At 28.0% G+C, this 22444-nt stretch overlaps 2 protein-coding genes across 2 annotated transcripts in view; one reads left to right on the top strand and one right to left on the bottom strand.

Moving 5' to 3' along the window:
- The window catches only part of LOC119676581 (protein mesh-like), a 27082-nt gene extending 21761 nt beyond the window's left edge, over positions 1 to 5321 (bottom strand). The window contains exons 1-2 of the mRNA XM_038087823.1: positions 5288 to 5321; positions 4609 to 5121 (exon numbers count right to left, since the gene is read on the bottom strand). Of these exons, the coding sequence (XP_037943751.1) occupies positions 4609 to 5050 (442 nt within the window). The 5' untranslated portion in view covers positions 5051 to 5121; positions 5288 to 5321. The remainder of the gene's footprint in view (positions 1 to 4608; positions 5122 to 5287) is intronic.
- Positions 5322 to 9230: 3909 nt separating this feature from the next.
- On the top strand, positions 9231 to 19461 carry LOC119683263 (probable 2-oxoglutarate dehydrogenase E1 component DHKTD1 homolog, mitochondrial). Its single transcript, XM_038096904.1, has 13 exons — positions 9231 to 9459; positions 13767 to 13893; positions 13997 to 14171; positions 14329 to 14548; positions 14875 to 15036; positions 15189 to 15262; positions 16669 to 17162; positions 17293 to 17560; positions 17757 to 18174; positions 18254 to 18577; positions 18634 to 18825; positions 19124 to 19209; positions 19308 to 19461. Exons 1-13 carry the CDS (start codon positions 9339 to 9341, stop codon positions 19410 to 19412), a joined length of 2766 nt encoding a protein of 921 aa, XP_037952832.1. The 5' UTR covers positions 9231 to 9338; the 3' UTR covers positions 19413 to 19461.
- The last annotated feature ends 2983 nt before the right edge of the window (positions 19462 to 22444 follow it).

Here is a 22444-nt window from a genome sequence, read left to right as displayed (position 1 = left end):
AATTTAGGTACTCAAAGCTATAAAAATCAAACAATTTTCGTAAAAATTCTCATTTAATTTGAATGATCATATACCACTTAGAGATAAAGTTTCTACCTTTATCACAATTTACATGAACACAATTTAAGAATATTTGGATGATTTACTGAGTTTGATGGGTATGATCTCTAAGAATGCCTGAATTGTTATGATTCTAGAACTACACAATGTTTTCATAACTCAGATTTGTTATAATATAACGAATTAATTCAGTGTCTCGAAGTTTGAAATTAAAAGAAAAATAGATATAATTTTAGAAAGTTTCTCTATCACGAGTCTATTAACAATTTTCAGTAGAGTAAGTAACGCAATAACCATTAAAGAATTATTAATTTTATAATCAATACAAGATGATACGTTTACTTTTAGTGAAGTATTTACAGTAGAATTACTTGCGTCTTTCACAATAAAATAATATCATATATTCTACATATATATGTATGTCAATTCCTTAATGTTCTAGAATAGATATTTTAAGTCGCAGTGTACTATCCCTTTTACTAATAATAATGTGCTAGAATAGTCTCAAATTGAATATCTACAGGTAACACTACCCTTTATAGAGCAAAATAATGCAGCTGTCATAGTTATTTGGTGCTAACCAAAAAGGAAGACTCGTTTGAGTAAAGCCCATAATATTCTTCGAAACAGAGCTTCTACCTGCCAATATTAGCATCCATATATATCAAGGTCACATATGGGAAGAGAAACTCTAACATTTAGACTTTTAAATAAATCCCTGATTAGCTATGCTTTGTAGTGTAATCCTTATCCATTATTTGAATAATTCCTATATAATGTTTCTTTTATCTAATTTAACTTAAACCTTAAAATCAAACTTGATTCTATTATTAAGAAAACTGAATTTTTGGCTATGTTAGGAGTCTTAAATTTTGTTTAAAGGAAGTATTTTTATTAATACCTTGAAGTCTTTGAACATTAGATGCTGGAGTAACTTGTATATACTTGAATTCAAATATTTGAATCAAAGACATGGTATGTTCCAACTGTCTTAAGTTAAATTTTTTTTTTGTTTGGGTCTATAAAAATTCAAATGTTCAAACGTCAATTGATCTTCGAACATTTTCAAGTGGGTTGCAGTGTTGTAGCAACATGCTCGAACATCAATATGGTTGAAGCTTCACACAATTCGTATAATATTTGATGTCCTAATTTATATATCTATAAATGCAAATCTGAGCAAATTTTATGGTACACATTTATGTACAACTAAATTACATACATATCAAAAAATTCAATAGAATTTCATTTTACTACACTATCCCAAGCTGTAAAATTTCACATTTTACGCCACTTTAACCTTGTGATATTCCATAAACCAATACAAACTATAATATTCGCACATAAATCTGAAAATTACATATCTACATGTGCATAATTGAATTTATACGTTAATCCCTTTTATGATGCCAACAGTGTGCATGACACACTATCATCGTAAAATGCATAAATGGATGCAAATATCACTAGGTAGCTGCTTAGCTACCTATGTGCTTAGGTTTAATATGAAATTTTCCACAACTGCTTGGCGTTGAAATACTGACAAGCAAATGCAATATTACAGAAAAAATTAAAAAATATAGTAAAAGAATTTTTTTTTCTTTTTTCAGTGAAGGTGACATTCAAAATTAAATGAAAAACACTTTGATAGGTATTAGTCGAGCGATGATATCATGTCTAACCAATATCAGAAAATCACATACATATAAATCAGATATAAATATCGAACAAGTGTAGGTACTACAATTTCAAAGAAGTAAATGAATTATAAATTACTTTAACTTGAGTTCAGTTCACTTTGTTTTATTTTATTTATTATGGTTTTTATATACTCGTAGATACTCGTACATGTTAACAGGTTCTATGCAAACAAACTTATCTCAAATTAAAAATCGTTATTAAATACTCAATCAAAGGCAGCAATTTTTTAAGCAGAATTTGCTGTTTTACAACCATTCAAAAATGTTAGATAAAGTATTTTAATTTTTTCAACTTGCTTACTAAGCTGATAGTAAGCATTTTACTGAAGTAACAACAGTAATGTTTAGTGTTTGTTAGAAATTTGATTAGACAGTCGACTTATATTCTAAAATCTAATTATACTGATATAATATAATATGATTACTTTATTTAAAAATATATGTTGTCAAAAGGTATTAGAAACTTATATTAAGAAGTTCAAGGCAAGGTAATATTAGAAAGATGAGCAGTGTTTCTATGTATTCTAAAAAGAAATTTTAAACGACTTGTCTAAAATTTTTAGTTTTTAATTTTTAATATTAGTAACACTATATTTTTTGCTAAAATAATTTTTTAAAAAATATAATATTTTCTATATATCTTCTTTTGATAGTACAGCGCTAGCAGTATAACTAGCAGGCAGGTCTTTTATATTCAGTATAACAGATACTTAAAAGAGTTTAATAAACTATATAATACTTACATAAGGCAAAGGACATAGAAGTTCAGTTTCTTATTCATAGTTTACTTTAAAATTAATTAAATCACATTAAATAATACTTAATTAATTTTCGTACTAGTAGTCTATGATACTGTTGAGAGTAACTAAAAACGTAAAATAATGGTAAAAGTTTATTTTCAGTTATATCTAATTCTTTGATATCTATTCTAAGTACACAATATAAGTATATTAATAATAATTTGTATGTTATTAAGCATTAAAAAAATCAAAATTCTAGACATACATATATAAGTTAATATATATATATTAATTTATATTAATAACTATCAATATTATAATTAAGATTTTTTTAAAATCTATACAAGTTTTTGGTTTCTATACTAAATCATACAACATATTATTACTAATTTACATATTACATTTATAACATATAAACATTTTAAGTAGAACTCAAATATCTCGGTATATATAACCTATAATTATGAACACTGACAAGATTTCAAGTATCTAAACGTCATTATTTATTATAGCCGTTATTCAATTCACTAGTGGGAGTTATTCATCGATTATTATACACGTCTTTAGTAATATAAGTCGAAACTTTTATCAAGTGAAAAAAAATTGAAATATATAAAATGGTTTAATTCTTAAGAACACCTAAGTTCAAGGCTCAAGATTTAAGAGGACAAACAATCTTAGATAGAAAATTATTTAACAAAATTAATGGTTTCTTAAATCTCGATGTAGATAATTTTAAACTCCTATACTGCGCCGAAATGGAACAGCTGTCCAACAATGCACATATAAGGCCTGCTACAGTACAACCTTTAAGATATCTTGGCTAAGTTATCTAAAAATCGAATGAGAACACACTTGAAATCGATCCTTGAAACAGAAGAAAACGAAAATGTCTGAAGTGCAATTTAAAGGTATAGGAATCTATGGTTCAGTGTAGTAGAAGCAGACCTTAGGATTATGGAAATCAAAATTCACAAAATTTGGTATTGGACTAACACTGTGAAGCAGACTGTGACCTAAAGATATATCTAAACTGTCATGAAAGATATTCAAATGTATAAATAGTTCAACGAATATAATTAACATTATATTAACATTATAACATTATAATTAACATTATATGTAATAATTGAAGAAGTAGCTCAAAGCTTATGTTTATTAAAACCTGTCTACTATAAAGCGTTGATGGTACTAAAACCGGAACTGTTAGTAGAATGATAAAACTGTATTTTGACATTTATGCATATATGTAAGTTAAATATATATTCTGTAAATTAAAATTTTTTGAATAATATCAATGAGTAAGTCATTAGAGAATTTAATTTCGTTATATTATATTATAATAATAATAACATATATTATTATATTATTAGTAACAAAATATTATATTTTTTAGTTACCAATTTCTACTTTATTTTACCATTATATGTACATATAAATGATAATTTATTAAAAAATTTTTTCAAGGTGTGACATATTAATTTTCTTGAGTGTAAGTATTTGTTGTTTCATCACAATTGTAATATATATTTTGGCCTAAAAATAATGCGTTGACTGTGCCAATAAGACCTGCAAAGCTATTTAAGTTCTTATCTTATCGGTACAAAATGAAATCGTTTGTATGTTTGTAGGTTTAGTTTTTACAATAAGCTTCATACTAACGGTTAGGCAAGTTGACAGGTAAATATGAGTTACTTTCCTGAATCAATAGATAAGATAATGCTTAATAAATGTGTGCACATAAATACGCCAATTAAATATGACTAAGACAACAAAGTCAATAAAAGAATAATTTAGAAAAAAAAATTCATACTAAATAAATATTAAAATATTTCTTGGTATATGCAATTTTACAGGTGTATTGGAAGTATTCAAAAAATGTGTCATTAATTATATAATGAACTAAAAAATATATATAATTTGCTGTCTATACATATAAAATAAAATTTATTATTAACTTAAATTATGTCACACCTAAACAGCAAATAATAATAAATACATTATAATGGTATTAATGGTATGTGTCTCCCTGAAGTACTAAGCCTATGGTTCAGTTATACATAATTTCAATAATATAAATTAATTTATGTAGCATATTCTGTACTTACACCAATTGTAACCGTTATCATTGTAGACGTCATAACCCAATTCTCCCATGTAATCATCGAAGTTTAACATTTTAAGTGCACCGGAACGTTGCTCAAATGTTTGAGACTTTGTGATATTTTTGTAACTTTGCACTAAAAGGTTACTGGCTTTGGCCAAGATTGGCTTAACATTAGCGTTCACTTTGGGTGCAACGGGATTTACTTGTACATTAGCTTTAGCAGTCGATGGCTGCTTCACAATATTCACTTTTTCACTGTTCACTGGCACCACGGGCGCAATTTCCACAAATTCAGCGGCACTTGAGATTTTTTTATTGACATTGTTACTTGAATTTATTAATATAGCATCATTTTCTTGTTCCAAAGATATATTTTCATTTGCTATTACATAGGCTATGAAGCCACATGCCAGTAAACTGGCTAAAAATAATTTAAAACGCATCGTCTAATCGTTTTCTATTCGAATTTTCGTTAAAAATTTTGTTCGTTTTGTGTTGTAACGCTAATATTTTACTAAAAATGCAAGAAATAATAATTTAAATACACATATTAATTTTATATTTATTGAAAAATGTAGTAATTTTCACATTATGACATCATTGTTCTATTAATTTGGCTAATCTTATCAGCCAAATGTTTTTATCACAAAAATTTTAATTTAAAATTCTCTGGTCTTTACCACTTTGGGAAAAATGCGTCCAACACGGCTCTACGGAAAAAATGTTACTAAAGTCGGGGCGTTGGTTGAATTTTTCATTTGGCTCATTTTTCACCTGCTATTGTGAAACTTTATGCTACTTTATCTCAAAAATGTTAACTATCTTATCATTATAAGACTTTTTTTTATAATTGATAAAAAAAATTGTACAGCAAAAAAAGCGGTTTTAGGGCTAAAATATATTTATCGCATAAAAAAGTTAAGAAATATTTTGAAAACAAAGCAATTTTTTTCAATTTAATTCTATACAATTTGTATATATATTCAATGTGATTCACTTAATCATTTGTAGTTGTATCAATTGAGATATATGACGAGATATGAAAACCGTGTTATCACCGGTACATTTGTATTGAATGTTGTATGAATAATGCGACATTCCTAGAACAAATTTCTTTTAATCGTTGTAATTTTTACATCCGCTATTTATTTATAAAACATTAAAGTCATAGTAGTATGAGAATGTGATAAAAACGCAATCATTAGATACTTCATTTCGCAGGATAGTGAAATCCAAAAAAAATAAACAATAATAAAGAAAGAAATTAAATACTAACAAAGCCATTCACTAACCAAAAAAATGTATAGTATAGAATATTTCCAAAAAAAACGAAATGATCTTTTATACTTAAATATTATAAAGAATTTGGAACTCTGATATATTGTGCGAACTTACAGTATTGCAGATTAAACTATAATCAAACTACTTCAATGAAAATACACTCCGAAAAACATAAGTGAACGTACAATTTTTGAATTCCAAATTGAACTGCTTAGACTCAAATATGCTCTTTACGAAAGTCACGGAAGACATCTATCGTTTCATTGCAATCTGTGCAGTTTTAAAGGAAATAAGACTAATGTCTTGCTTTTACTAAGTCATTTTGAATGACAATTATAATTGACTGGTGTGTCGAATGCGTTTTCTTTACATGACAAGAATGCGAATATGATATCATATGACTACATATGACAATATTTGACATTGAAAATGACATAATGATAACGAAGCTTATTGTACTTATTGTAAAAGAAGTGAATCGCAAATAGACTTAAAACTGCAAGCCGCTGGTCCAGAACACTCTCATATCAAGAAAAGCTTACTGGGCTCTGGATAGAGTAGTCGCTGCTAACAGGATAAAAACTTCACACTGAAAACTTCAAACTAAATGACAAAGTTGGCAGTAAAATATTTCTAATACTTAGAAAATAGTTAATCTTAGTATCTCACTTTAACTGCCGTATCTTCTGATATTCATTAGTATTGTCCCTCTCTCTTGTTTAAGAATTTTGGGCTTCTCTTATGAGTTGCTCAGTTTCGCTTTCTGAATGTTGCAAGCATCTTGAATAGGAAACTGCACTGAAAACTCTAATGTCCGATAGAGTTGTTTTTCTTGTACTTCCAGAATACCAAGCTTCTCCCAATATGTTTTATAGGCTTCTGTATTCTGTATACTCATATGGGTACCTAGATACAAATATATATCGGATAACTATAAATCGAGCGAACTTGCCAAAGCAGCTAATTTTTTTCCTTTAAATTGTTATTTCTCTTGCAGTAGCTAAACTGACAATTAAATATAAATACCTGGTCACTGCATATTAAGGACTGCAATAAGACTGACTTAAACATCTAACGGCTTTTATTGGGGTGGTGGTTCTGTGGATAAGAAGAAAACTGTGATTCATTATTCATGCATCAAATTCAAAATCGTTTAGCCCATTTTTTAACTGATCTGATATAGCTTTTATTCTTTCAAGTTACGGATATAGTCAAGTTTATAGAGTTAACAGATTCCATTCTACTAGATTGGGAACTCACATCTTCTCATATGGAAGCTGTTTGTGGACTAGATGTAAGGAAGTTTCATCTTTTGAGTGGTGCTTCAAGTTTGACGTAACTGACAGTATTCATCCCTAATATAAAAACTGATTAATATATGTGCTTAAATGAGATTTACTGTACAAGGCTGTCACTTCAACCTAACATAACCTATGACTGAGAATACTATAAAAACTAAAAGTTATTATTAAAATTTTTGATAAAAGGGACGTTGAAATGTTTGTTCTTGTTATGTTAAGAAATAAACATAACAAAAAAAGGTAAAGTTTAAGAAATCAAAGTCACGAAATCGACAAAATATACCTAAACACCTGTTTTCTAATCTCCTGATAACTTAGTATTGTCCATATAAGGTTGCTTTTTCTATTGAGTTACAAATCTGCATCTACACAGTTGTAGCACTTTGATATGATCTAAAATGATATGAATTTATATATTTATAATATATTTATTAAGAAATATATTAAACTAAATATATAGTATACATACTATATTTATTTTTAGTAAAAATAATTATGTGTTTTGTTTAATAATATTAATACTTATATTTTAAATATTTAAATAAGCACAACGGCGGTATTTACGTCACGGTGCGCAGGGAATATTTTAATAATAGAAAAAACAGAAAAGCATAGCATACCATGGTTCTACGTCTTCATGTGCCAGAAGGAATACGATTTCAACGACTCCAAGAATAACTATTGCTTCTCTTCCAACAGAATTCCTAGTCGAATGACAATGACTGAATAACGTAAATTTATTTTTATTTTTATTTGGTGTATGTAAATTTTACAATATATTTAGTACTAACATATTGTATATTTTTATTTGAACTATTTATTAGAACTAATAACTAATTAGAACTAATTTTATTAGAACTAATAAAGTATAAACAAAAAAAACAACGACGACAACGAAACCGTTCGTTACAACTTCAACCGATAATAAAGGAATCACTGGTATCACAGAACAATTAGACTTCACTCATAAGTCTAAAATGATGTGTCATTTGTATCTACCAAACTCAGTCTAAGGAAATTGAGATCTAAATTTATTGAAATAAGTATTAATAAATTTTTATCAATACATGCTTTTAAGTGATTACTGTAAATACACTATATTAATTTTCCTAATATAAACTTTATGTTGACTTTATAGTAAACTAACTCATTCAGATGGTATAGCTTCAAGCAATATTTCTTAAAAAGTTTATGTTTAAAATATCTTTGAATTTTTATATATAATATTTATAAAGAGGCTTTTCGAAGAGTAGTGAACTACAACAACAAAAATTTATTTTATATTATTTTATTTAATTGAATTTTTTAATTGACCATACAACTGCTTCGAGTATTCCCAAATACCTACCATCAGCGGTCTTGGAGACAATTCTTGTATTTAATTAATCGTAAATAATTTTTTGGAGATTGCAAGCACTATAGGAATCGAGCTTGTGCCCTGCCAAATTTGAAGTTCAGAGTCAGCGCTAACTGATCCAAAGTCAGCGCTAACTGACCCAAAGCCGTACTTGACTTTTTATGTTTAGACATTTTGCTGGAGTTTTGTTAATTGGTTGGGAAAGTTTTATTAACAAATTCACTATGTTTATATTAGAACGAAATCACACACCAGCTGTAGAATAATTGAATTAATTAATTATATTTTTATTTTTAATTGTAAAATTTCAATACTGTTCTGTTCGTAGAGGTCTTATTTATTTTATAGATATTTTTATTTTACTGCTCAAATAAAAATCGCCTAAAATTTTATTATAAACAAAATCTTTGATTTACTAATAGTATTTCTCATAGTATATTTTTGGGTCTATCTGATAAATAAGTGAATGAATAAAAATAAAGAGCACAATCTTCTTGTTTTTGAAAGAGTTTTTATGTGGCTTAACAATTCAGAGCAGAAATAATTCCATAATAAAAGATAGAGAATTCATGCACTTAATTTTAGAAAGAATTTTTTAATACAAATATCAAATATGAGAAGATATTACGAAGCCGCTATAATGATAATGTTCGCTTATGGGGGGCTACAGTATTGTTTCGGCCGTGCTCCCGTTAAGTTTGTTTCGCATATAAGACGCAATAGCCCGTTAATAATATATCTAATATTTAGATTTTAATCAGTTTTTTATTTATTAGATTATCAGAAATAAATATGTTGTTCCATCAATTAAAAAATCCCCACAGCAACGCGATTTTACGTCATTTTCGGCGATGTTATCATAGTAAAAAAGGCGTGTACGGTTATCGACCTTTGCCAAAGCGCGAGTTTAGAGGTAAATTGCAAAGCAGAAAAAATATATTTCGATCAATTAAATTATAAAAAATGTGTAAAATAAATATTAAATTATTAAATTCTACATAAAAAGTTTAAGTTTTGATACTAAAACTTTGCAGATAAATGAAATCTTTTTCTACTGATAAGTGCAAATAATCTGAGAAAAAAACAAGAAGAAACAATAATAAAAGTTCTAATGCTGTTGTTCTGTGATAAGCAAACTTAATCAGTTTTCGTACGCTTTCGATTGTTTTTAGTTTTGTTTTGTTTTGATTTTCTCCACAGATACATAACAACAACAATAATACCGGATAAACAATCGTATGTTATGTTATGTTCACTCTCCACTCTCCCAACTCAATCAAAATATTTTGCAAATCTACAAAATTGTGTCTATGTGATTCGTTGTTTTTGTTTTTATTACTTTTTTCGCAATTTTTATAATTAATGAAAAAAAAATTAAAAGAATTAAATTATTTATTAATTTATTTTGTTAATTGTTTTAAGAAAAAAAATCTTGTAGCAAAAATAATAAATAATTGTTTTCGCTGATATTTATTTAAATAATTTTTGTCTTAAAATTAATAAATTAAATTAACAAAAAATCTAACAATGACAATTTAACCTAAAGCTTTTAATACAAATAAAGTAATCTATTATTATTATAGTAAGGAGATGTGGCACTGCGACCGTCGGGTCTATTGTGCCACCTTCTGGGTTAAGAATAGGTCTCTAAACACTGTTGCGTCAATTAAAAGTAGTATAGAATCTACTTTACAGAGTTTTATTGCCTCTTCCGTAAAAATATACACTCCCAGGAGCCTATTTCGTATGTGAATTAGCGCAGGGTATCCTAACAGCACATGTGAAAGTAATCTTAGATTGTCACTAAATTTTATGTGTTCGATTTTCCTACTGCGTTTTTTAAAACACAGAAAAAGATTTTTATACTTATGATGTTCAAAAAGCTTTCCGCCTTACATAAAAACAAACATTTCGAAATATTGTATTGTTTATACTTCGACTTAATATTTACCTAACTCGATACAGCTTTCCCAATGATACTCCAACTTTCTCCGTCAAGGTAGGATCGACTCTCCAAACCTTTTCATATCGCACAAGGCTTTAGATAAGGTGATCCCCTATCATGTGATTTATATAATTTCGTCATAAGCAGGACAGATGTTCTTCGTAATAGCACAATATTCAATAAATGTCTACAGCTTCTTGCATACGCCGACGACTTCGAATCATTAAGCATAGCAAACATGATGTTACGACTGCTTTTGCTGCTATCGAAAAGAAATCTGCAAAAGTAGTCTTACCGGTGAATGAGGGCAAAACGAAAGTATATGTCGATTACTGGTAGAAATGTGCGTCGCTCGGATATCGAGCTGATGGCTTGCGACTAAACTTTAGAATTTGTTAATGATTTCATTAGCAACGATGTCAGTCTGAAGAACTGATGAAGAATCACCATTGTCAATTGGTGCTACTATGGGCATATATAAGTCGTCGTATCTAAAAGTCGCTCATCCTATCTGTGCTTCTGAAGTCAGTCATCCACTGTTTTACATTGGGATATGATGACTCAAAGTTTTCTTAAACTTCATGTAATTCAGTTAAATTTTTTAAAAAGTTGGAGACTGCTGTTATTTGAAAAACTTATACCGAAATTCTATACAATAATTTTTTCCATGCACAAATTTTCTCCAATAAAATGTCTTTCAATGAAAAAAAATAACATTTTCAAAATAAGCTCATTAATTTTCCTTCGATACTACGTTTTCTTCTACAGGTGTGGATTTTTAAGGTTATCAATTTTTATTTATTATATCTCTCACGTTTTTTTTTCGAGTAATCAATCGCTTTTCAAAAATTAATAATTTTCTTTGAATATAAATAAATTCAATAAATAAATTAGAAAAATTCCAAGTATATTCATACTTCTATTTAATTTATAAAGAAGTTCATATAATATAATTTATATATACATTTGAGTATTATGTATGATACATATTTATAAAAAATATTCCCTTTATTTTATTTACTGTATATTTGCTGAAAAAAAAACTTCTGTAATATTTCATTGATTTCAATTCCTTCACATCGAAAGCGTAAAGATTTTAGTCAACACACATCTCGTATTTTCCGTCTTAATCCATGTTGACCCGAAAGTATGATTAAAGGATAATAAATACATTTCAATAACTCTAACAAGCAATTGTGTACACAAAAGAAATGATGAATTATATTTGGCAATTCTTGTTATTTTTCATAGCCGAGCACAGGATATTGTAATATTGAGAGCACTGGATACCAAACACTGTGCAGCGTGACCTTTCGGAGGAGTAGATTTATTAGATTTTGCTATGGCTTATATTTGTGTGTCTGCGTGAGTGGTTTTGGGTGTGCAAATTTTTGGGCAGCAAAGAAAGGCTAACAGAAAAAATCTTTTACTGTTTAGTACCGTCTATGAAGACCAAAGATTTTATTTAAACAACCGAAAATTTATGGCAATGGTTCATTGGTAGAGATGTCAAGTAAGTGTGTATTTATTAAAGGATGTTGATGTCATCCTGTTTGTTTACACTTTCACTTGCTCATAACTCAAGTCAGCAAAGCTAGCAAGCTTTTAAGGTATGTTTATAGTAAATGGTTAAAAGGACACCAAAGTTAAAAACTCTATTTTAATAAAAAAAACCAAAAAAAATGATTAGGATTAAGAAACTTTAATACTTTTTAGGTATTCCACTTGTAATAATTTAGATATTACTTCTAAAGTGTATATATCTTAAAATGTAGGCATGACATATTTAATTTTCTACTGAGATACATTCATGTTATTTTATAATTTATATATTAAAGTGTATTTCATACATTATATTAATACATTTTATAGAATTCACAGACAAAAAAAAAATATTTTTAACCACTGATCTGCGACATGATTAGTAAACGGATATAAACGTTGAGGGTCGAATGTGGAATTATATTTATGCTTATATGTTAGAGTAGCTTCATTCTGTCCTAACTGAACGTGAACTCTTCTCTGGATCAATGAAAATATCATCTGTTAGTAAAAACATTCAGTATTATGGTAAATAAAATTTATATAAATTAATATAGGTGAGAATTCCCACTACAATTTATCATATAAGGATTATATTAATAATAGTGAAAAAATAAAACATAGAACATCATGCATTTCCTACTTTACGTTTTATTTTTCTATTATGCAATAAACTTGAAGCTCGGAAATGCTGTTAGAGAACTACCAAGTTATAGTATATTTATCCTATATCAATGATGTCTTTGTTTATTGTTACAACTTTTGGATCACGGTGAAATATCTCATCGAACACCTAATTATTTATTTTATTCAGTTTATGGTATCCATCAAAGGTTCAAAGTCACTGAGAAACAAAATTATTTATGGAACATATAAGTGATCTTCATGCTTTAGTTCTTTTACACTATCTTAGATAGTTCTAGGATCACAGCTTTTGGTTTTATTTACATTAAGAGCCTTGTTTGCTATGCTTTTAATCAAGTTAAGTTAATATCAACAACAAGAAGTAAATTTGTAGTGGGATTAGAACAAACTCGTATATATCGTATTACCTATCGTTTCCATTGGGCACAGGTATCTTAGAGATTCAGGTATATCAAAACTTCCACACCTTCAAAAAAGTGGAGGAAAGTGATGACTTGCTTAATAGTGGTGTTTATTATTAAATAAAACAGAGTTTGTTAAGATCACATGGTATAAATGTCAAACAAAACAATTACTTACCTAAGCACATAATATCAAATAAGTTGGTTTCTGAACTCAATGCTGTACCTCAGGTTATTGGTATACCTTGATGAATAAGGTGACTCTTGCGTATATCGTTCAATGAACATTAAAAAATACATAGCACACTCGCTGGGAGTAACTTGCCGTTAGCAGGTAAAGTCTTTACCACTTAAATAATGTTTTATATCGCCATATACACTCCAGAGTAATATAATCTATAATCATTATCTGATTAAATTTACATGAATCTTACTATATAAAACGTAATCATAATGCGAGGCAATGCATAATAGTGCTATTCCAGCCCCAGTGTATTTAAGCTCCTAATAATAGTAATATGGTATATTCAATATTTTTAGAAATGTATATTAGCGTATGTTCTATGTCGCATTTATTTAATCTGTATAAAACACAGATTTTTGGCAATTATTTGCTTATTTTTAACAAAAAAGTAAAGTTCTATTTTTCGCATTTAAAAATTTGTTCATATTTTCATTTCGGAACAGTACCAGATGAAGTACTGCAATCTAGAAATGCTCAAGGCAATGTGTATCGTTGGGTTGAGGCTTTTCGCAAACATGGGCACAAATTGGCAACTGTAAATCCCATCAGTATCCAACCAAACAGTGAAAGGTAAGCAAATGCGTTATTAACAAAAAGTTATTCTTCAGCAAGAGATGAGAAACATCATACAGATAAATGTTGAAAATATGAAACTATTGTTTGCATTGCACAGTATCGCTGAATTGAGACCAGAATTCTATGGACTTAAATCCAGAGAAACCGTCAAACCGCAGGGATTACTTAATGCACCCACATTAGAGAGAAAATCTACGATAGCAGAACTGGAGGCAACGTTGAAACAGATTTATTGCGGCTCAGCAGTTAGTGCGGAATTTTCATATATTGAGGTTGGTAAAGCAAACTTTGTAACGTACATATAGTATCTGCACAGTTAGATATTTCGTTAAAGATGTGTGTGTTCGCATTTATTAAATAATTTTTCATTTTAAATAAAATGAAAATAAAACCATTTTAAACTAAATCTGTAAAATTTCCGTTCTGTAGAGCCTCGAGGAACGCGAATGGTTAACGTTGCATTTTGAGCAGCTCGCCGGCCAGACAATGAGCAATGAATCCCGCAAACAAATTGCCGAATTACTAATTAAGTCACAAGCCTGGGACAACTTTATGGCCATGAAATTTCCAACTGTCAAACGGTACGGTGGCGAGGGTGCTGAAAGTTTGTTAGCATTTTTCTGGCAATTGCTGCAAAATAGCACAAAAGGTATGTAGGTATTAGTAATTTTTTACAAAATAGTAGAAAAAAAGGAATGAAAATAGTCTAACAAACTTTATCGGCGAAGAAACTCAAATAAGATAAATGAACCAAATGCAAGGCACTTATAAAAAGTGAACTCAATTTTATTTTACTTTAGATGAGCAAATATATTTCATTCGATTAGTTTGCAACTTTAACTTTGTTTGCAATAAACTTGCGAGCATAGCTCACAGCAGAATAATATTTAACTGAAATCCAAGTTAACTTAAGTTTATGTGATACAGCTATGTTGTCTGCCATTTGTCAGCTAACGACTTAATTTAATTTTATAGAGGAAATCGAGCATATTGTGGTTGCAATGCCACATCGTGGACGCACACCACTTCAAACGGCCCTTCTGAATATGCGACCAGCCAAAGTTTTTCGTAAACTAACCGGAAAATCTGAATTTGCTGATGGCGTATCAGCCATGTCGGATGTTATAAGTCATTTCCGTAAGTTTCACGTTACTTTCGTTATATACTACATGGCTTAACTATTTAAATAAATTATTTTCGGTTATTTTATATGTTTTCTCTACTTGTTTTTGTTTTTGTTTTGGTTTTTGTTACTGTTATAAACTTTCTACCCAACTATTTCTATGCAGATACATCAGAAGATTTAAATGTGGACGGTAAAAATATACGTTTGAGCTTAATACGAAATCCTTCACATTTGGAAGTAAGTAATGTATATTTCTGGTTTAAGTTACTCATTAACAAATATTAAACATAAATACGGATAGAAATGTCGAAAAAAATTTATTATATTAAGTATAACAATGTATCTATAAAATATATTCTACTATCAGCTTAGATACAGAAAGGGTACTACTATCTGACTTTCTCGTTAAAGTTATAATGTTACGTATATGTTAAAAATTAGAAACTGCAAAAAAGTTGCAAATTGAAATTGAACATTGTAGTAAAACTTGTTATTTTATTTAATTTTTTAATCTATTAATAATTAATTATTTTTTTAAACATTTCAAATTTTAAAATAAAATTCGAATTTTATGAAACATTGCACAATAACCTTAATGGCTAAAATATCACCAAATACCGAATAAATTTTCAAACCTGATACCGCGGTAATTTCTTAACTGGGTAACATTATAAGAGGACAATATAGCTTCCCACTGAAACTCTGCGAAAACCGACAGGCTGCCCTATTTAGCACTATCTAATCTCAGAGTAATCACTAACCACACAAGGCGGTACACAAATCTTAGATCAATCATTGAATAATAACGAAGATTATAAGGAATACTCAAATTAGTCAGTGAGATGGGCGGGACTCTGAAGAAACCCCCAGCCATCATAGAGTAAAAGTGTCCAGATGCAGTAACTCGGAAAAGGCTTAACATAACACATTACCACTTTACTGAATTAACAAATTTTCGAGATACCAGTTCTAATCATTTTTTCGGAAGCATTATCTTATTCACTCTAATATACACCCAGCTGTATGAGCGACTAACTGACACAGAATCTATGCTGAAGCGTTCAGACGTGCTCAGACAGTTATGTTGCTGTGTTATATCCAATTTCCCAAAACTATTTTTACAGTTAAAACTTATACTGTTTATTTATAGTATTCAAAATAATATTAAAGTAACTGAGAATTATATTTATCGATAAATATTGATAAACAAATTTGCAAAACAAAAAGTATATCTTTTATCTTAAGTAAAATATCTAGAACTATATTTAATGCACGTAATTGCAGATATTATTATCAATATACTATACAAACTAATTTATCACATCAATAATCAGGATGCACTGAGAATATATATATGGTCGTTATTTTGTATTAAACTTATAATAATACATGACTTATGCTGTCTATTTTAATATATAATAGTAATATTAAAGTAACTGAGAATTATATTTATTTATAAATATTGTTAAACGAATTTTATGCACATATATTTAATCAAGAAAACAAAATTAATATTAAAGATTTGTAGATAATAACTATAATCAATGGTCTTTAAAAATACAAAAAAAATATATACATATACATAACATATATTCATATAAATATATTAATAAATTTAAAATATATTCTTATAAAATTTGAAGGCTGCAAATCCCGTAGCCATGGGTAAAACGCGTTCTAAACAACAAACTTCTGGCGATGGTGCTTTCAGTAACGAGCCCAATAAAGAATTTGCCAACAAGGTTCTTAATATAATATTACATGGAGATGCTGCCTTTGCTGGTCAAGGTATCAATCAGGAATGTCTGAATATGGCATATGTACCACACTTTGAAATTGGTGGCACAATACATTTGATTGTCAATAATCAAGTTGGATTTACTACACCCGGCGAACGTGGACGTTCAACAGATTATTCTTCGGACTTAGCCAAGAGCATACAAGCACCAGTTTTTCATGTAAACGGCGATGATCCCGAAATGGTAGCTTTAGTTACTAAATTAGCATTCCGATATCAGCGTTACTTTCGTAAAGATATTTTTATTGATATGAACTGCTACAGGCGTTGGGGACACAATGAATTAGATGATCCAACATTTACAAATCCCTCCATCTATGAGATTATAAATAATCGCAAGTGGGTACTTTTGAATGATTTTTTATTTTTTTTTTTATTTTTTTTTTGTGTATTATTTTGTTTAATTCTTTGCTTTTTTAATTGTTTATTTTTATTTAAAATTATGAAATTTTTTATATTACTTTTTCAGGTCTGTGCCAGATTTGTATGCGGAGCAACTTGCACAGCAAAATATTTTGTCTGAAGAGGAATCAACTGGAATGCGCGCTAAATTTCTCGATTATCTTAATGAAGAATTGGCGCTTGCACCCACATACCAGCCAGAGCCAACATACTTCGAAAGGCAATGGTCCGGCATCACAACTGCGCCTGATGCTATCACGTATTGGGACACTGGTCTCAATTATTCGCTGCTAAATTACATTGGACATCAAAGCGTTGCACACCCAGAGGGATTTGTAAGTGAATAACAATATAATAATGTTATGATACGTTCTTTGTATTGGCGGATATGTGTGTTGTGGACATATTGTAAGCTGTTATTACTAAGGTTTATAGTTGAGAGTTGATACTGTTTGTTTGGTTGTTTTAGTTTTGCTACTCATGTGTCCTGTTAATAGAAACTGTAAATATGTATGATGTCTCTTATTGCAGCATGTACATCCGCATCTGTTTAAAACACATATTGAGGGACGTCGAAAAAAGTTGAATGCCGGCGAGAAAATCGATTGGGCTACCGCCGAAGCATTGGCAATCGGTAGTCTGATGTACCAAGGGCATAATGTGCGTATCAGTGGTGAAGATGTAGGTCGTGGCACATTTTCTCATCGTCATGTCATGTTAGTGGATCAGCAAAATAATGAAATGTATATACCACTCAATGAAATGCAGGGTGGTGTAGGTGGAAAATTAGAAGTGGCACACAGTATTTTATCTGAAGAAGCTGTCCTAGCATACGAGTATGGCATGGCCATTGACAATCCAAACAACTTGATTATATGGGAAGCACAATTCGGTGACTTTGCAAATGGTGCACAAATCATAATTGATAATTTCATTATATCCGGTGAAAGTAAGTACAAAATTCCAATTCACACATAGGTGTGAATAGCGAGAAACAAAGTTAGTAATTTTGTATTTAAATTTTAAAGCTAAATGGATGGACAGCAATGGACTTGTTATACTGCTACCACACGGTTACGATGGAACTGCATCTGAGCATAGCTCATGTCGCGTTGAACGTTTTCTGCAGCTATGCGATTCAAAGGAAACCGCACCCGATAGCGATAATGTGAATGTACAAATTGTAAATCCCACCACACCAGCACAGTATTTCCATTTGCTGCGCCGACAAGTTCTGCGCAACTTCCGCAAACCGCTTGTAGTGGTTGCACCGAAAATACTCCTGCGTTTATCGGCTGCCACTTCCACGCACTCTGATTTCCAAGAAGGCACACACTTCCACAATGTTTTGGGTAACTGTTACAGTTATAAAGAAATGCAATTTACAAGCTCCTTTTGTTTCTGACAGGTGACACCGCAGTTACTAATGTCGAGGGGGTGCGTAAAGTTATACTCTGCAGCGGTAAACACTTCTACAATTTGAACGATGAACGGAAAGCGAAAAGCATTACGGATACTGCAATTGTGCGTTTAGAGTCACTTAGTCCGTTCCCAATACACGAGCTGCAGGAAGAGTTAGGAAAATATAAAAACGCCAAGAGTAAGTAAAGAAGAAATTATTAATATAATAGCATTACGTTGACTTATTATATTTTCGATTATTGGAAATAAGTTCTTAAAATAAAAAAGAAAATAATTTTTAAAAAATAAATGTAATTAACTTTAACATTGAAAACGTCTTTAAAGATTTAGTTAAAAAGTTCAACGCTGCAAGTTTTAAAAATCATATATACGATTAGAATTTAACATATATGCATATATATATATATATATATATGTATGAACAAAATTTTTATGGATAATACAAATAAAAATTCGTATACCATTTTTCAATACAGCTTTTATTTGGAGTCAGGAGGAACATAGAAATATGGGAGCTTGGTCATTCGTACGACCACGTTTTGAATACTTAATTGGAAAACAGGTAAATAAAAAACTATAATTATTTTAAAAAATATATCATAAATAAATTTTAATATTTATTTAACGTATATTATTTGCTTTAAAAAACAAACTCTACAGCTTGTTTACTGTGGTCGGAATGAAGCTCCCACTTCTGCCACCGGTGTTGGAGAAGTACACAAACGAGAAGCCGAGGAAGTTATCAGTGGTCCATTTAAAATTTAAAATTTTATTAAAATATTTATTTTAATAATTTTTATTTTAAACCCACATACTGCCAAAATATTTTGTTGTTATTTTTTTAAATGCTTTAAATTGTTAATTGTATTAATTGTAAATTAAATTTTAAGTTCTTATATCAGTTAATATTTTCAATAAGAATTAAAAAATTTTTAATAAGATGAAAAGTATTTTTATTTAATATTAAACGAATATATGTTATGATAAACTTAAATTAAAAAGAAAATAAATGGGTTTAACAAAATCGCATGGAATAAAAAATAGAAAATAAAAAATTCATATAAAAAATCTATAAAAAGATTAAAACCAATTTAATGTTTACGTTTTTTTTTTTATTTTTATTATTTTTATTTTTTTTTAATTTTTTTTTTTATTTTTTTTTACGAGTACTTCTGACAAATAAAGATATTTATTAGCTCGCCTAGTAGAAGCATACACATTGATTGCGTGAAACGTTTAATTGAAATTCTTTTTAAATTAATTTTTAAAATATAAATTAATTTTAAAATTTTATAGCACAATAATTATTCGAAATAGTTAATATTTAAAACATTAATGTTATGAATTAAAAAAGTATTATAAAAATCGTTTAGTTTGCAATACGTCACAATACTCGTGATTTCATTAGTCTCTGCTATCAAAACATTTTAAATAAAAATAAAATATAAATAAAAAATATTTTTAACAACTTAATAGGAAAATTAATATAAATAAATACTTTAACTGAAATGACTAAAAAAAAATATTTATAAAATAAAATCAAATATTACTAATATATTTTAATTAATAAATATAAATTAATAAAATTAATTATTATTATTAAAATAATTAAACAAAAATATAATTTAAATTAAAAAACAAAATATTGAAAATAAAAAGCATTAAAATAAAAAATCTACATATTATAGACAAATATTTTAGAAGTATAAAAATTGTGTTTGATTATAGAATAATAGCATATAGTGCATAAAAAATTATAAAAAAATTATTAAAATTTATTTCAGTACAGTGTGGGGTTATATAAAAGTTTATATTGATAAGGGATAAATAAGTAAATTGTATATGTTAATAAGTTTAATATATTATCAATTTTGAATATAAACAATAAAATTATTACAATTTTAAATTATAATAATAGGTGGTATATAGTATAATAGTTAGCAGTAGTATACAGTATTTGGATGGGGTATATAGTAGGTATTTTATTTCAGTTACTAGTACATAGTAGTTGATTAAAGATGTGATTATTGGTTATAATTTATAGATAGATAGATATTAATATAGTTAGAATATCAATTATAAATATTTTTCTTTAATAGTGGAAGTTAATAAATAGTTGAATTAAATTTAATTATAGAAGTAAAATAGTATATAGGTGACCATTTATTCAACTTAATAGCAGTTAGTAAGTAAATGGTAAGCAATCAGTTTAGATAAATTAATAGAGTATAGGATAAGATACTATGAGTAATATATAAAGAATAACAAGAGATAGATAATAACTTAATTAATTTAAATTAATAGTAGAAATATATTAATAGTTGAATATAATTTAATAATAAGAGATAGATAGTATTTAGGTTGTAGTTAATTTAAATTAATAGTACTCAATAATTAGTTTGTAGAAAGCAGTAACTAACTATAGAAAGTTAGCAGCTAAATTATTTTAATTCAATAGTTAAAGCTAGAAATTAGTTAAAATTTAATAATAGCAGACAGGTAGTACATAGGTAGTAAGTAATAAAACTTAATAATCGTAGTTATTAGATACAGAATGGTAAAATTTAATTTATTATTAAGATATAGTATAATATACTAATTCCTAGTAACTTTCATAATAATAATAAAATTTAAGATATATAGTTAGAATGCATATAGTATTAGGAAATAGTTGATAGTATTAAAATAATTAATTAAGAAAATAATATTTGATATGTAATATCTTTTTATATTTTAAACATATTTTGCACTACATCTAACTGAGGAGTTGGAACTTAGCACTTAATTGATATAACATAACTCAACTTTGTGAAATAAATGTAAGAAGTCTAAAAAATCTGTAATAAGAACCGGGGATTACCACGTATCCTTTGTGCCGTAACTAACATATTAAAATACGGGTATTGTTTCTTTAAAATTTCCTTGGTCTGTCGAACAAATTCATTTAAAATCATTAACATAAATGTTTAAATCACTCTTGTATTAGTATATTATAATATTAATTAAATTAATTTTAAATTAAATTTTGTTAATTTAAAGTAGATATTTTAAATGAACCTATGAGTTTTTTTATAATTGGTGTAAAGAATTTGTCATCGCAATGTTCTTCATTACATTATTTTAGGCTAGTGATTTAGCATAGATAAGGACTCTATAGGAATTATTTACAGCCCTTCTCGGTCAATCAGTTATATATACGCAACTAATGAATATGTATTAAAACAGATACACTTAGAGAAGACCTCCATTTAGCTACCACAGACAAGAGTATTGTTTGTTATATTATTAACAAAGCTTTGATTAAATAGAATTATGTATAAACCTTCTAACATATAAAAAAGTGGTATTTAAACAATATTTATAAGACAAATTTTGAGATCGCTACCAAATAGTCTCAGCAATCTTATAAGCATAATCGCAAAACATAATTTTCTTAAGAAAAATTTTAATTATTTATAAACTACACAGAGTTTATTAGCAAGCAGATAAATTAGACAATATAGATAAATATATTTATATCATACTAAAAGAATGTACTTATTATAATTTTTTAATAATATGTAGTGCAAAATAATTTAACAATTAAAGATATAATATTTATGGAGTAGAAAAAGCAGTAACAAATTAAATTTATTTACAGATAGATAAGGAATAAAAAATGTATATATAGATAAGTTAAATTATATTTATAGTAGATTTATAGTAGAACATATAGCATATAGGATTTTTATGTATAATAAGCAATAAGAAGTGGTTTCAGTGCAATTTGTAAATAATTTAATATAGTGCAGTATAAT

Source organism: Teleopsis dalmanni, chromosome 2 (assembly GCF_002237135.1).
Source record: "Teleopsis dalmanni isolate 2A chromosome 2, ASM223713v2, whole genome shotgun sequence".
Lineage (NCBI taxonomy): Eukaryota > Metazoa > Arthropoda > Insecta > Diptera > Diopsidae > Teleopsis > Teleopsis dalmanni.
The sequence above is the reverse complement of the archived record's forward strand: the minus strand, read 5'-3'. Positions and strand labels throughout refer to the sequence as shown.